The sequence below is a fragment of the Mastomys coucha genome, unplaced genomic scaffold (assembly GCF_008632895.1).
Source record: "Mastomys coucha isolate ucsf_1 unplaced genomic scaffold, UCSF_Mcou_1 pScaffold21, whole genome shotgun sequence".
NCBI lineage: Eukaryota > Metazoa > Chordata > Mammalia > Rodentia > Muridae > Mastomys > Mastomys coucha.
Window position 1 is genome coordinate 117,322,510 of NW_022196904.1, and position 12,546 is coordinate 117,335,055.

Here is a 12,546-nt window from a genome sequence, read left to right on the forward strand (position 1 = left end):
GTGGGGCCCTACTTTGAATTCTGCCGGCTTTGGGAGGTGCGGACTTGGGGCCCTCCGTTTATGAGACTCCTTAGGCAGGAGCTATGGAAGAACCGCTCTGACTTGGCTTCAGCTTCAGGGACTGCCGCTGAGGCAAAGGCTGGGGTGTGGCCTCCTCTAAGCAGAGCCAGAAAGCTGGATTGGGTGGGCCCTAGTGCTGCTGTCTTTCTTCATGTCCCCATGCTCCCCCTTCATCGCTCCCCCCGACTGTATCCCAGCGGGTCCCGGCTTCCATACATGGTCACGGCCCTGCTTCTAACTCCCTGACGTCCCCCCCCACCGTCCTCCGCCCCCACCGGACACGGCCCCCGCCCTACTCGCCCCAAGCTGTCCGCCAGCGCACCGCCATGGAGGACTTGGGTGAGTGGGGACCGGATCCCCCTAGCCTCTCACCTTTCCCTGCATCTACAATCTTCCCAACTCACACATCCTCCCCATCTCAGTTTTCTCTCTCCATTTTCTCGCCTCAGCCTGTCTGTGCCTCCCTCCCAAATCCACATACCCTTTCCTGCCTCTCTCTTCCTGCCTTGCTTGCGACGCTGCTCCCTCCTTTGCCTGGCTCTGCTCCCTCAATCTTACTTGTGCAATGGACAAAGCGTTGAGGCACCCACGGGGGCCTGGATTCAGAGACTCTGGGAAAGAAGGGGTTAAGGGATCACTGGGTCTCGGGACTGGGGAAAATAGCCTAGAGAGGAGAGTGTGACCTGGAGTTTGGGAGATGAAAAGAACCCACATCAGGGTTTCAAGAAGAGAAGAATTAAGTGCTCCCAGGTATAACAGGGGTCAAGAAAGTCCTCAGGGCAAGAAAGAGAATAATAGAGAATGCCAGGGTGATAAAAAGAAGTTTAAGTTCTACCATAGATGCTTGGAGAAGAGTAAAGGGACGGGGCTGGTAGATAAAGCGCCCCAGGCATCTATTCCCCTCTATTTGCCGAGGCTGAGTCTCGGTTCTTCGTGGCAGAATTTCTAGACCTAGCAGCAGAGGGCGCTCTCAGTAACAGTCCGTGGATAAGAAGTACACCAAAAAAGCAGCTCCCGGCCAGGGCCACTTATCCCCCCCCACCCCACCCCACCCCCGGGGAGGACAGGGATAGACTTCAGTGTGGCCAACTACACCAAGTTGGGGAGAAGTAGTGAGTGTGTCACAGCAAACATCTAATCAGAAAGTTGAGTGTCAAACATACAGCCGATTGAACAATTTGGGTACAGTAAGAGCCAATCTGGGCTGCACCAGGAAAGATGGAGAGAATAAAAGAGACTGGGTTTGTACTTGGCTCCCAGGGTAAGTCAAGGGAGACATCTGGTCATACACACACCGCCCCCCCCCGCCCCCGCCCCACTCCCTCCCTCCGGCGCTACTATTCTACTTCTTTGCCTTGGTCTGGCCCTGTGAGTATGTATTTTTTTTGGCCGATGCTTTTAACACTGGCTTTCTACCTTTTAAAATATTGACACTTTAAGTCCTTTATCCTCTAACCTCTTAAGACCTTGATATACCCCCCCAACCTCTCACCCTGGGGGCCTCTCACCGCAGATGCCCTGCTCTCTGACCTGGAGACCACCACTTCACACATGTCAAGGTTAGGGGCTCCAAAAGAGCGCCCACCAGAGACACTCACACCTCCCCCACCCTATGGTCACCAGCCACAGGTGAGATGAGATTCTGGGGCCTGGGGGAGCCATTAGGGCCTGGGTTGGTCTGGGCTAGGGGAAATCAGAGTCTGAGTGAGGCAAGGAATATGACTGTCCTTCCACAAATGCCTCTACTCTCTGTAGGCAGGGCCTGGAGAATCTTCAGGAGCCTCTGGGGACAAGGATCATCTATACAGGTGAGGGTCCTGGGAACTGGGCCATGAAGATGGGGAAGCCAGTTGAAGTTCAGGTGAGGGGACTCGGATTCCCTACCCTAAACCCAGGTTCCCTCCTGTCCCTTAGCACAGTATGCAAGCCTCGGTCCCCAAAACCTGTGGCCCCTGTGGCTCCTCCGTTCTCCTCTTCCAGTGGTGTGTTGGGCAATGGCCTCTGTGAGCTAGACCGTTTGCTTCAGGAACTTAATGCCACTCAGTTCAACATTACAGGTACCAGGGTTACTGAGCCAGTCTTTGATGGGTTGAAAACAGGGTAAAGAAGGGCAGAGTCTGAGGGACACAGACTGGCCGAGGAGCAGTTAAAGGGCATGAAGCCTTCACGGGGAGGGTGGACTGTGTATGGCTCCTTGCCAGTGTTGTTCTCTCCTCTCTCCAGATGAAATCATGTCTCAGTTCCCATCTAGTAAGATGGCTGAAGAGGAAGAGAAGGAAGACCAATCTGAAGACAAGAGCTCAGCCACCGTGTGAGTTTCACAGAGTTGGCAGGGTTGGGAAAGGGGGTAATGGGTCCTGGATGCCCGAGTAACCAGAGGGGTGTTAGGCTGGCAGGTCCTGAGGTTATACACTGTGTTCTCCACAGCCCTCCCAGCTCATTCCCTGCCCCCTCAAAGCCTTCAGCCACCTCAGCCACTCAGGAGCTGGATAGACTGATGGCATCGCTCTCTGACTTCCGCGTGCAGAACCACGTGAGTCTGGAAGGATTTCGCTCGGTGTCACTTTGTGGCTCACCAGTCCAGTCTTGATGCTTCCAGTCTGTGGGTTTGTTGACTCAATGTCCTCTTCATTGCAGCTTCCAGCCTCGGGGCCACCTCAGCCTCCAGCCTCGAGCCCCACCCATGAGGGATGCCCATCTCCACCAGGACAGACTAGTAAGGGCAGTCTGGACACCATGCTGGGTCTGCTGCAGTCTGACCTCAGCCGCCGTGGTGTCCCCACGCAGGCCAAGGGCCTCTGCGGCTCCTGCAATAAACCTATTGCTGGCCAAGTAAGTGCAGTCCTGCAAGCAGCAGAATATACTCACATACCCACCTTTACGAATCAGACTTTGTTGCTGGGCGGTGGTGGTGCAGGCCTTTAATCCCAGCACTTGGGAGGCAGAGGGAGGCAGATTTCTGAGTTCGAGGACAGCCTGGTCTACAGAGTGAGTTCCAGGACAGCCAGGGCTACACAGAGAAACCCTGTCTTGAAAAAAACAAAGAATCAGACTTTGTGTTTTTCCCTTTAAAAATACTTCCTTACTCTTTGGGAATTTAATACATGTATACATGTTAGATACGAAGTGAAATACATGTTAGATACAATGTATCTAACCCCTTCCTCTAGTTCTTCCAGTGCCCCCATATATTCCCAACTTCATGTCATCTTTTTAAAAAAACCTACCAAGTATAGTTAGTGCTTCCAGTGTGTGTATGTGCGTAGGGCCATCCTTTGGAGCACTGGCACCTCCCAGGGGCTACATCCCTGAAGAAAACAAGCACCCTCACCCAGCAGCCAACCACTGCCAATTGCTCCTCTGCTAGGGGAAGGGCTAAATGAGCCCCTTCCTCACCCTTGATGGAATTTTGACTGGCTCCATACTGTGTAGGCCTCCTGAAGTTTCTACAGTTCTATGGGCATGTGAGTGCAGCAACCGGGCATGCTGAGAAAGCACCGATCGCAGCGGTCTTCTCAGCCTCTCGCTCTTACAACCTGGCCACCCCCTGTTCTGTGATGCTTGCTGAGCCTTGTGGGGACCCTGTGGGAGCTAGACGCTCCATCTAGGACTGTGTGCTTCCCCATTCAATGAGTATCTTTGAAATGGAATTTGTTTTTTCTCATGATGTGGAGGACTGAACTCAGACCTTTGCATTTGCTAGGTAGACTTCCTGTCACAGAGCTGTACCCTAACTCTTGGGACAGGAGTACTGGGATTATAAGCATGCACTGCCCCTTCCCAGGTTATATGTAATTCTTGGAGATTGAATCCAAGACTCCGTGTGTGCTAAGTGATCCATCTCCCACCTCTAGCCCAATCCTTAGAAGTTGGAGACAAGGTTTTTCTATGTAGCACAGGCTGCCCTAAAGCCCATGATTGTCCCCCCTTCACCTCCCAAGTTCTAGAAATTTTAGCATGTGCTACTATGCCCACATGGAGTAGACAGACATTATTATTTATATTTTATGTGTATTTTGAAGAAAAAATGTTTGAGGCCATGTCTCACTGTAACCTAAGCTGACCAGAAATGCATTCTGAAGCCCAGACTGGCCTTGAACTCATGGCGGTCCTCCTCCCTCAGCCTTCTAAGTGCTGGAAGTACAGGTGTGAGCCACTATGCCCAGCTACATCTGATGTTTTCTTTCTTTCTTTCCTTCTTCCTTTCTTTCTCTTTTTCTTTCTTTCTCTCCTTCCTTCCTTCCTTCCTTTCTTTCATATGCATTGGTGTTTTGCTTGAGCAGACTCAGCTGCCATGTAGGTGTTGGGAATTGAACCTGGGTCCTCTGGAAGAGCAGCCTGTGCTTTTAACCACTGAGCCATCTCTTCCAGCCCCCCATTTTATGTTTTCTTAATTTAAAAAGTTGTGTGTGTTTGCTGGGGACTGATCCCAGGGCTTTTATACATGCTAAGTACACCTTATAGATGAGAAAACTGATACTCTTAGTTATAAGCTATAGGGTAAGAATTCCAACCTGTTTAGTATTTGGTGTGGCCCTACTGTGTGCCAGCCACTGTGCTAGTTCTTTTTCACACCCCTATTTCATTCAACCTTCCCAAAGGGCTCGTTAGTTTTGCTTAGTATCTCTTGGGAATCATAAAAATTGTCTCTCTTCCCTTTCTGATCCAGAAGTCCTGCTTCTTGGATCATTGATCGAGCAAATATGATCCAGAATAGCTGTGCTTGCTAGGCTTAAAGCATCTGAATAGATGAAGTGCCTTACTCCCGAAGCAGACTTGCCAAGCTCAGAAAGCAAGTGGTGCGGCCTCTGTGAGGCTCTAGGCGCTCCAGACTTCATGGGGGTGCCTCCTCTACTTTAACTTACCCCTGTGTTGGCATAAAGAGGATTCTGTTTTCTAGCGTGGTGCTGTTGCCTTAATTCTAGGACCACGGAGTTTGAGAGGTAGGAGGATTAAGCTACATAGTGAATTTGAAGCCAGCACAACTTAGACACTGTCTCAAAAAACCAACAAACAAAACCAAACACCCTACATAGACTTTAAAGTAACTAAAGCTTTCCGTGGGCCCTTAGAAGGAGTGTGGCCCGGATATACTATGCCTTACGTGCGTGTAAACCCTAGGGTAAAACTGTAAGGCCAGCTCTGGACCTCTAACACAGATGGTAGAGCCTTGGACGCTTGGTTTTCTTTGCATCCTGATCCGTCAGGGTTAAGACTGGGGAAATAAATACCAGGTAGGAAATTGGAGCTCGTCCAGCTCCTGCCACTCTGACAGAAACCTCCTATTCAACTTCGCAGGTGGTTACGGCTCTGGGTCGAGCCTGGCACCCTGAGCACTTCCTTTGCAGCGGTTGTTCCACAACCCTGGGGGGCAGCAGTTTCTTCGAGAAGGATGGGGCTCCCTTTTGCCCCGAGTGCTACTTTGAGCGCTTCTCCCCACGATGTGGCTTCTGCAACCAACCCATCCGACACGTAAGCTCTGCAGACTCCCACCGATTAACCTGTTTCAGAGAGGACCAGCCAAATGGTCCTATCTCTTCTACCTACCTCCACGCCCGCCCCACCCTGCCTCTTCAGTTTTCCCTCTTTAACCCCAAATTCCTTGTTAGTTCTTCTGCCTTCCCTAGCTTCCCAGAGGGAGATGGAGGGAAGAAGGGAGAGATGGTGTCAGTAGTGTCCTTTTTCATTTTATGCAGAAAATGGTTACGGCTTTGGGCACCCACTGGCACCCAGAACATTTCTGCTGCGTCAGCTGCGGGGAGCCTTTTGGAGAAGAGGGTGAGAGCTGAAACTTAAAAGCTACAGGTCCACTGTTCTCCTCGCTATAAGTTTTCTTCTATTCCATCTGGCCTTCCCTATCCATCCATGGATCCCAACTCCGGCCCCTCTCTCCACCCACCGCGCGCCCTTTTCCTAGACCCTATCCTTCCCTCCCTACTGCCGGTACCCACTGCTACTCTTGGATCTGTAGTTCCGCCCACATCGTCTGTCCCCGCCCCCAGGTTTCCACGAGCGGGAGGGCCGCCCCTACTGCCGGAGGGACTTCCTGCAGCTGTTCGCCCCGCGCTGCCAGGGCTGCCAAGGCCCCATTTTGGATAACTACATCTCGGCACTCAGCGCGCTCTGGCACCCAGACTGCTTCGTGTGCAGGGTGCGTGGCTGTGGGGAGCGGGCTCGGAGCCCAGGGTGGGATGATTCGTTGATTAGTCGCTTCACTTCTGCTGCGACTTCAGCTGCAAAGCCCCAGGAGTCCGGGTGGATGTTAGTTATCCACGCGGTTTACCTGGTCAGGGCTTTAGCTCATTTTGTTAATTCCTCCTTCTGGTAGGAATGCCTCGCGCCCTTCTCCGGAGGCAGCTTTTTTGAGCACGAGGGTCGTCCGCTGTGTGAAAACCATTTCCATGCTCAGCGTGGTTCGCTGTGTGCCACGTGTGGCCTCCCTGTGACTGGCCGCTGTGTGTCTGCTCTGGGCCGACGCTTCCACCCAGATCACTTCACCTGCACCTTCTGCCTGCGCCCACTCACGAAAGGCTCCTTCCAGGAGCGTGCCAGCAAGCCTTACTGCCAGCCTTGCTTCCTGAAGCTCTTCGGCTGACCTCCTCTTGGGATGACAGGTCTCCAAAACCAAGCCTTCAAAAATACCGTGAAAAAGACTGAGTCCTCCAGATCCCTAGCTCTGGAGCTACCCAGGCATCCCTGCTCCTACTCCCACCCCACCCCATCCCCGCCCTAGCCCAGCCACTGGAGAGGCCTACCCCTAAGGTGCTGTAGGTTTGTCAAGTTCAGAAAGGGCCCCATAGCCTGGAATATAGCTCTCACTTTGACACGACTCTGGTTTTCTAATCTGACCAATTAGAGGCCAGGATGTTCCTGTTCACCCATGGCTCACTATTCTGTACACTTTTTTTTCTACAAACATAAAAACACGCTCCACATCTTACAGTGCCAGAGAACCTTGCTTTACTACCCAGAGCCCTTGCTCTGTGCTCTGAGGGATCCAGGCCACAGCTCTGTGGAGGGGACAGAATTGCATCCCTTGGGGATAACAACAAATAACAGATGAAGGCAGGCATGGAGAAGTGTGCCTGTAATCCCAACATGGAGGCCAGGGCAGACTGTCTTCAGTTGCATAACAAAATTGAGGCCAGGTTGGGTTTATGAGACTATCTCAAAACAAAACAAAAAACACAAAACACCTGGAAACCAAAATTCAAAGCAATGGCAACAGAGTGAAAGGTCTAGTAGCTCCTGACTCTATTCCCAGCATAATGGAGGCAAGATCAACACCAGTTCAAGAACAGTCTGGCCATATATAGTGAGCTCCAGGCCAGCCTGGCTCCTGGGTATAATATATAAGACCTAGTACCAATAGGGAGGGGGTGGGACACCATAGGACCCAGGTTTGATTCCTAGCACCTGCAATTGTCTGTAACTTCAGTTCCAGGGAATCCAACACCTTCTTCTGGCCTCTACAGGCATCAGGTACACACATAGTACACAGACATACATGCAGGCAAAACACCCATATATATAAAGCCCAATTTTAAAAAAGGGTTGGAGAAATGGCTCAGTGATTGAAAGTAGTGTACATTCAGAAGGTATGTGTTCAGTTCCCAGCCCCCACGTGGTGGCTCACAGTCATTTGCAACTCCAGTCCCAAGGAGTTGAGGACAACATGAGTTATCATTTATTTAAAAAGACATTTTTAAAGATTTATTTATTATTATAATTAAGTACACTATAGCTGTCTTCAGACACACCAGAAGAGGGCGTCAGATCTCATTACAGGTGGTTGTGAGCCACCATGTGGTTGCTGGGATTTGAACTCAGGACCTTTGGTAAAGCAGTCAGTGCTCTTTCCTGCTGAGCCATCTTGCCAACCCCTTAAAAAGACATTTTTAACATAGGTCTTAACCTCAGAGTCTAAAGAGAGGCGCTGGGGAATAAAGGAAGACATATTTCAAAAAAGTGTGGGCTCCTGAAAGACGGACAAGTCAGCTCTGTGTTCTAGAGGTGAGTATATAGGATTTTAACTGCTAATGAGTTTCTCAGGCACTGTCTACTTCTCTGTCTCTATTCCTCTTTTTGGTACTTAAGATTATGGGATGGATGTCTAGATAAAGTGGGAGCTACAGCATGGGAAAAGATCTTTACCAATTACACATCTGATAGAGGGTTGATATCAGTATAGAAAGAATTAAAACAAAACAAAAACCTGAGTGTTAAGAAAACAAATAGCTCAGTTAAAATGGGGTACAGAACTACACAAGTTCTCAAAAGATGAAAGTCAAAGGCTGGAAAACATTTAAGGAAATGTGCAACAAACTTAGTCATCAGGGAAATGCAAATCAAAACTACCTTGAGCAGCACTTGGGAGACAGAGTCAGGCCTCCTGATCTGCAGAGTGAGTTCCAGGACAGCCAGGACTGCACAGAGAAAAACCTGCCTTGAAAGACAAAAACAAATGAACAATCAAAAACCCCAGATTACCTTGAGATTTCATCACACTTTAATCAGAATAGCAAAGATCAAGAAAACGAATGACAGCCCATGCTGGTGGGGATGTGGGGTGAGGGGAACACTTATGTATCAGTTGGAGAAGTGCAAACTTGTACAGACACTGTGGAAATCAGTGTGGAGTTTCCTCAGGAATCAGGGACTAGATCTACCTCAGGATCTAGCTAATCACTCTTGGGCATGTCCCGAAAGGACTCTACATCCTACTGCAGAGACACCCGTCCATTCATGTTCATTGTAGCTCTGTTCATAGTATCCAGAAACTGGAAATAGCATAGATGCTGTTGACAGATGAATGGATAAGGAAAATATGTTAATTTACACAGTGGTATATTATTCGGCTGTTTTAAAAAAATACAATAATGAAATTCACCAGTAAATGGATAGAACTAGAAAAGAAATCATTCTGAGCAAGGAAACTCAGATCCAAAAAGACAACATGGTATGTATTCTCCTATGTGTGGATGCTAGCGTTTAAGCTCTCAGTAGGCGTGCTACAAGCCATATAACCACAGAGGTTAGGTGTGGAGTGACTTGTAGGGGGTATCGTCCAAGGAAGGAGAAATAGAATGTATATAGTTATGGAGAGACAGGAGAAAGGTGAACAGGAAGATTACATGGAGAAGAGGAGAAAAGAGGAAGAAAACATAGGGACTGTGAGAGAGAACTAATCCTAAAAGGCCATTGGAGGAGCTATATAGAAGCCTGCTACTATAGAAGCCTCCTAAAATATATACATACATGAAAGGAATCTAAAGACAGTCACCAAATAGTGGGGGAGACAATGCTTCAGGCAGATACCTTATACCACCAAGGGAAACATCCAGTGCTAGGAATGGGCTACATCTAGTTGAGTCATTGGTCAAAGGAGACCTGAACCCCCCAAACATCTCAGGCTATTGGTTGCTCTCCACAACCTGATGGTAAGGCCCTCTCACTGAAGACCACACTTGTATTATCTCATCTGACACGGAGAAGTCGGTGCCTAACAAGAACCCTCACCCTTACTAACTAGTGTTCATAGTATTGGGAGGTACTCTGCATTGCTACGAAGGAAGGAAGATAAATACCAGCTCGGCTACAAACCCTTCAACCTATAATATGATGACTTACCTGCATGATATACTGGTGCAACTGTGGCAAAAACATTGTGGAAGTAACCAACTGTTGGACTGTGAAAGGCAGTCTGTGTTCTGGTTGAGCAAGGCTTACTCCAGAGAACCAGTAGAAAATTCTACAAGGGATGGAGCCATGAGCTACGCCCCCAAACACTAGGCTCCTGACACCATGAGCCCTCAACTCCATAATCCTGTGGCCATCAGTCATGTAGGGCAATGCTCCAAGCTCCTGGTATTCTGGCTGGACTCCACTCCCACAGTTACCTGGCTACAGCCAGATATGCCCCACCCCACAGTTACCTGACTGTAAGGTAGCCCTTACAGTAAGTTACCTGACTGCAAGGTAGCCCAGCCCACTATAAAAAGGGCTGCTTGGCCCCTCCTCCCTCTCTTAAGCTCTTGTCTCTCTTACCCTCTTGCTCCTTTGTTCCCCCTCCCTTCCCCTCCCTTTACCCCCCTCTCTCCATGTGGCCATGGCTAGCCTCTCCCTCTCCCTCTCCCTCTCCCTCTCCCTCTCCCTCTGCTTTTCTACCATGGACTTAAAACCATGGACCGTCTCTGCCCATTAGGATCCACTGTGCTGGAGCAATGGAGCAGGTTTCCCTCTAGCTGCAGGTCTAACCTCCCCACCAGGAGGCCTCTCTGCGCTCCAGTCACAGCTGCCAGCCCTGGCCAGAGTCCACCAGAGGGCCTGTTCTCAGCTCTTCCTCAACATACAGAGCAAGAACCTGTCGTCTCTGGCCTCTGTGTGGCCCAGGGACCCCAGAACAGGCTCTTCCGAAGTACCCAGCCGTCTGTGGTGCCCGAGAGTCAGAGTCCAACTCCAGCATTTCCTCACCCCCAGAACGGGATCCCATGGCTTTTCATAGTCTAATGCCTGCCCAGCAAGCAGTTCTGTGGGGTCTGCAGTGCAGTCAGACTTCCTGTGTCTGAGCTCTGGTGGGATGAGGGTCATCTCTCCCCACCCTTTTATTTTCCCACATCCTGCACAAAACAACCAACCACTATCTAGCTGGATTTAAGGCTCACCCATAAGATGGAACACATGCCTTTTGCTGCTCAGGTGGTTGAGAACCTGAGACTATAGACCTAGGGGCAAACCAAACACTATGTTCTGCTAAAGCAGTGTTTCTCAACCATCCTAATGCTGTGACCCTTTAATACAGTTCCTTGTATTGTGGTGACGCCCCAACCATAAAGTTATTTTTTGTTGCTACTTCATAACTAATTTTGTTACTGTTATGAGTCATAATGTAATTATCAGATATGTAACCTATATGAAAGGTCATTTGACCCCCCCCCAAAGGGGTATGACCCACAAATAAATTGGGAATGGCTGTGCTAAGGGATGTGGCAGTTCTCCTGCACCCACAGATTCGTCTCTTTCTCAACCAGCCATCATCAGAGAAACTTTTTCCTACAGTAGATGGGAACTGATACAGCGACCCAAAAGTAGACAGTGTGTAGAGTGAGAGACTTCGGAACATCCAGTTCTTAATGGCATGTCCTCATCAAACCCTTTCCCTCAGGGCTCAGGGAACTAATCAGTAGACAAACAAACAAACAAACAAACAAACAAACAAACAAAAAGATTATAAGAGACAGAGGGGCCGGGCAGTGGTGGTGCACGCCTTTAATCCCAGCACTTGGGAGGCAGAGGCAGGCGAATTTCTGAGTTCGAGGCCAGCTGGTCTACAGAGTGAGCTCCAGGGCTACAGAGAAACCCTGTCTCAAAAAATCCAGAAAACAAAACAAACAAACAAAAAAAAAAGAGACAGAGGGGACGAAAGACACCAAGGAAATAGTGTTTCCAGACACAGCAGGACTGATGCACACATGCATGCACAGAGACTATGACAGCAGGGCCCGCACAGGTCTGAGCCAAATGGGGTCCCAGTGCTGAGAGGCAGAAGTGGATGTGAGCTCCCATCCCTAATTAAGAGGTATCTTCAACTGATAACCGCTTGCTGTCAGGAGGTGTTTGCCTGCTTCTCTGAAGCAGAGAGAGAGAGAGAGAGAAAAAAAAAAAAGTCTGCCTGCTAGACAGGGACTCAAGGAAGGTCAGGGTCCGCTGGCAGATGTCCCAGCCTGCTGAGGCATAGACGGATAAGAGGAGATGCACTTAAGGCTCAAGGTGAGGGGCTGAAGATTCTGTTGACCTTGGTAGAAGGAATAAGGAAGCTCTTGGATGGGAACAGATGTCTTACGTGTATATTTCAGCAATTGTCTGTGTTAGCTTGTGGCTTTGCTTCCCACGGCACTGCATAATTTTAAAAGGCTAAGGAAAATAAACTCATTGCTGGCTGCTGCTGGCATAGTATTGACCCACAGTCTTCCCATACCTGTCTCTTGCATCTGCTTTCTGCCTTTCCTATCTTTAATCCTCACCACCCCATTCATACCGGCTGGTCTGGTACACTTGCAAAGGAAAAATCAGTTTTCTCCAGTGGAATCTCACTGGGTTTATGAGCCACACTTAAAGGCAAGTCCTGTGCGTGCCCAGCAGTAGATGGCCAACATAAAATGAACTCAATGGTGTAAGGTATCAATTCCAGGACAAATAAATGGCTGAGGTGCCTACTTAACATATCAAAGTGGACCTAGCCTCCAGGTTCTCCCAGCATCCCTCAGGCCCTGCCTGTTACCGGGTCCTCCTGGCTGGCATATCCCACCCCCTACTTCTGCAGCCCAGGTGTTGGGATGGGGTGCCCCTCCCCCAGCTGCCCTTCCCTATATTATCCAGCCATTTTTATTCTCCTGCTCTCTTTTGAGCCGCCTGCCTGTTGCCCCTGGTTCTCCCCTGTCCCTCTCTCTCTCTCTCTCTCTCTCTCTCTCTCTCTCTCTCTCTCTC

General features: G+C 49.6%; 1 protein-coding gene across 3 annotated transcripts; it reads left to right on the forward strand.

Moving 5' to 3' along the window:
• The first annotated feature begins 201 nt into the window (after positions 1-201).
• Tgfb1i1 (transforming growth factor beta 1 induced transcript 1) lies at positions 202-6,998 on the forward strand. Of its 3 annotated transcripts, none has more exons than XM_031388465.1 (11): positions 202-399; positions 1,574-1,689; positions 1,816-1,868; positions 1,975-2,117; positions 2,284-2,371; positions 2,488-2,593; positions 2,698-2,892; positions 5,359-5,532; positions 5,757-5,838; positions 6,063-6,211; positions 6,389-6,998. In XM_031388465.1, exons 1-11 carry the CDS (start codon positions 387-389, stop codon positions 6,653-6,655), a joined length of 1,386 nt encoding a protein of 461 aa, XP_031244325.1. In that variant the 5' UTR covers positions 202-386; the 3' UTR covers positions 6,656-6,998. The 3 variants fall into 3 exon arrangements, with proteins under 3 accessions (XP_031244325.1, XP_031244326.1, XP_031244327.1); XM_031388466.1 differs by having other exon boundaries at positions 1,980-2,117; XM_031388467.1 differs by lacking the exon at positions 1,574-1,689 and having other exon boundaries at positions 203-399.
• The last annotated feature ends 5,548 nt before the right edge of the window (positions 6,999-12,546 follow it).

What these genes read in the sequence shown, in the direction of transcription:
- Tgfb1i1 (XM_031388465.1), top strand. An exon ending in CACTCAGTTCAACATTACAG is followed by an intron (nt 2,118 to 2,283) that starts GTACCAGGGTTA and finishes TCCTCTCTCCAG; the next exon opens with ATGAAATCATGTCTCAGTTC. An exon ending in GGAGCCTTTTGGAGAAGAGG is followed by an intron (nt 5,839 to 6,062) that starts GTGAGAGCTGAA and finishes CCCCGCCCCCAG; the next exon opens with GTTTCCACGAGCGGGAGGGC.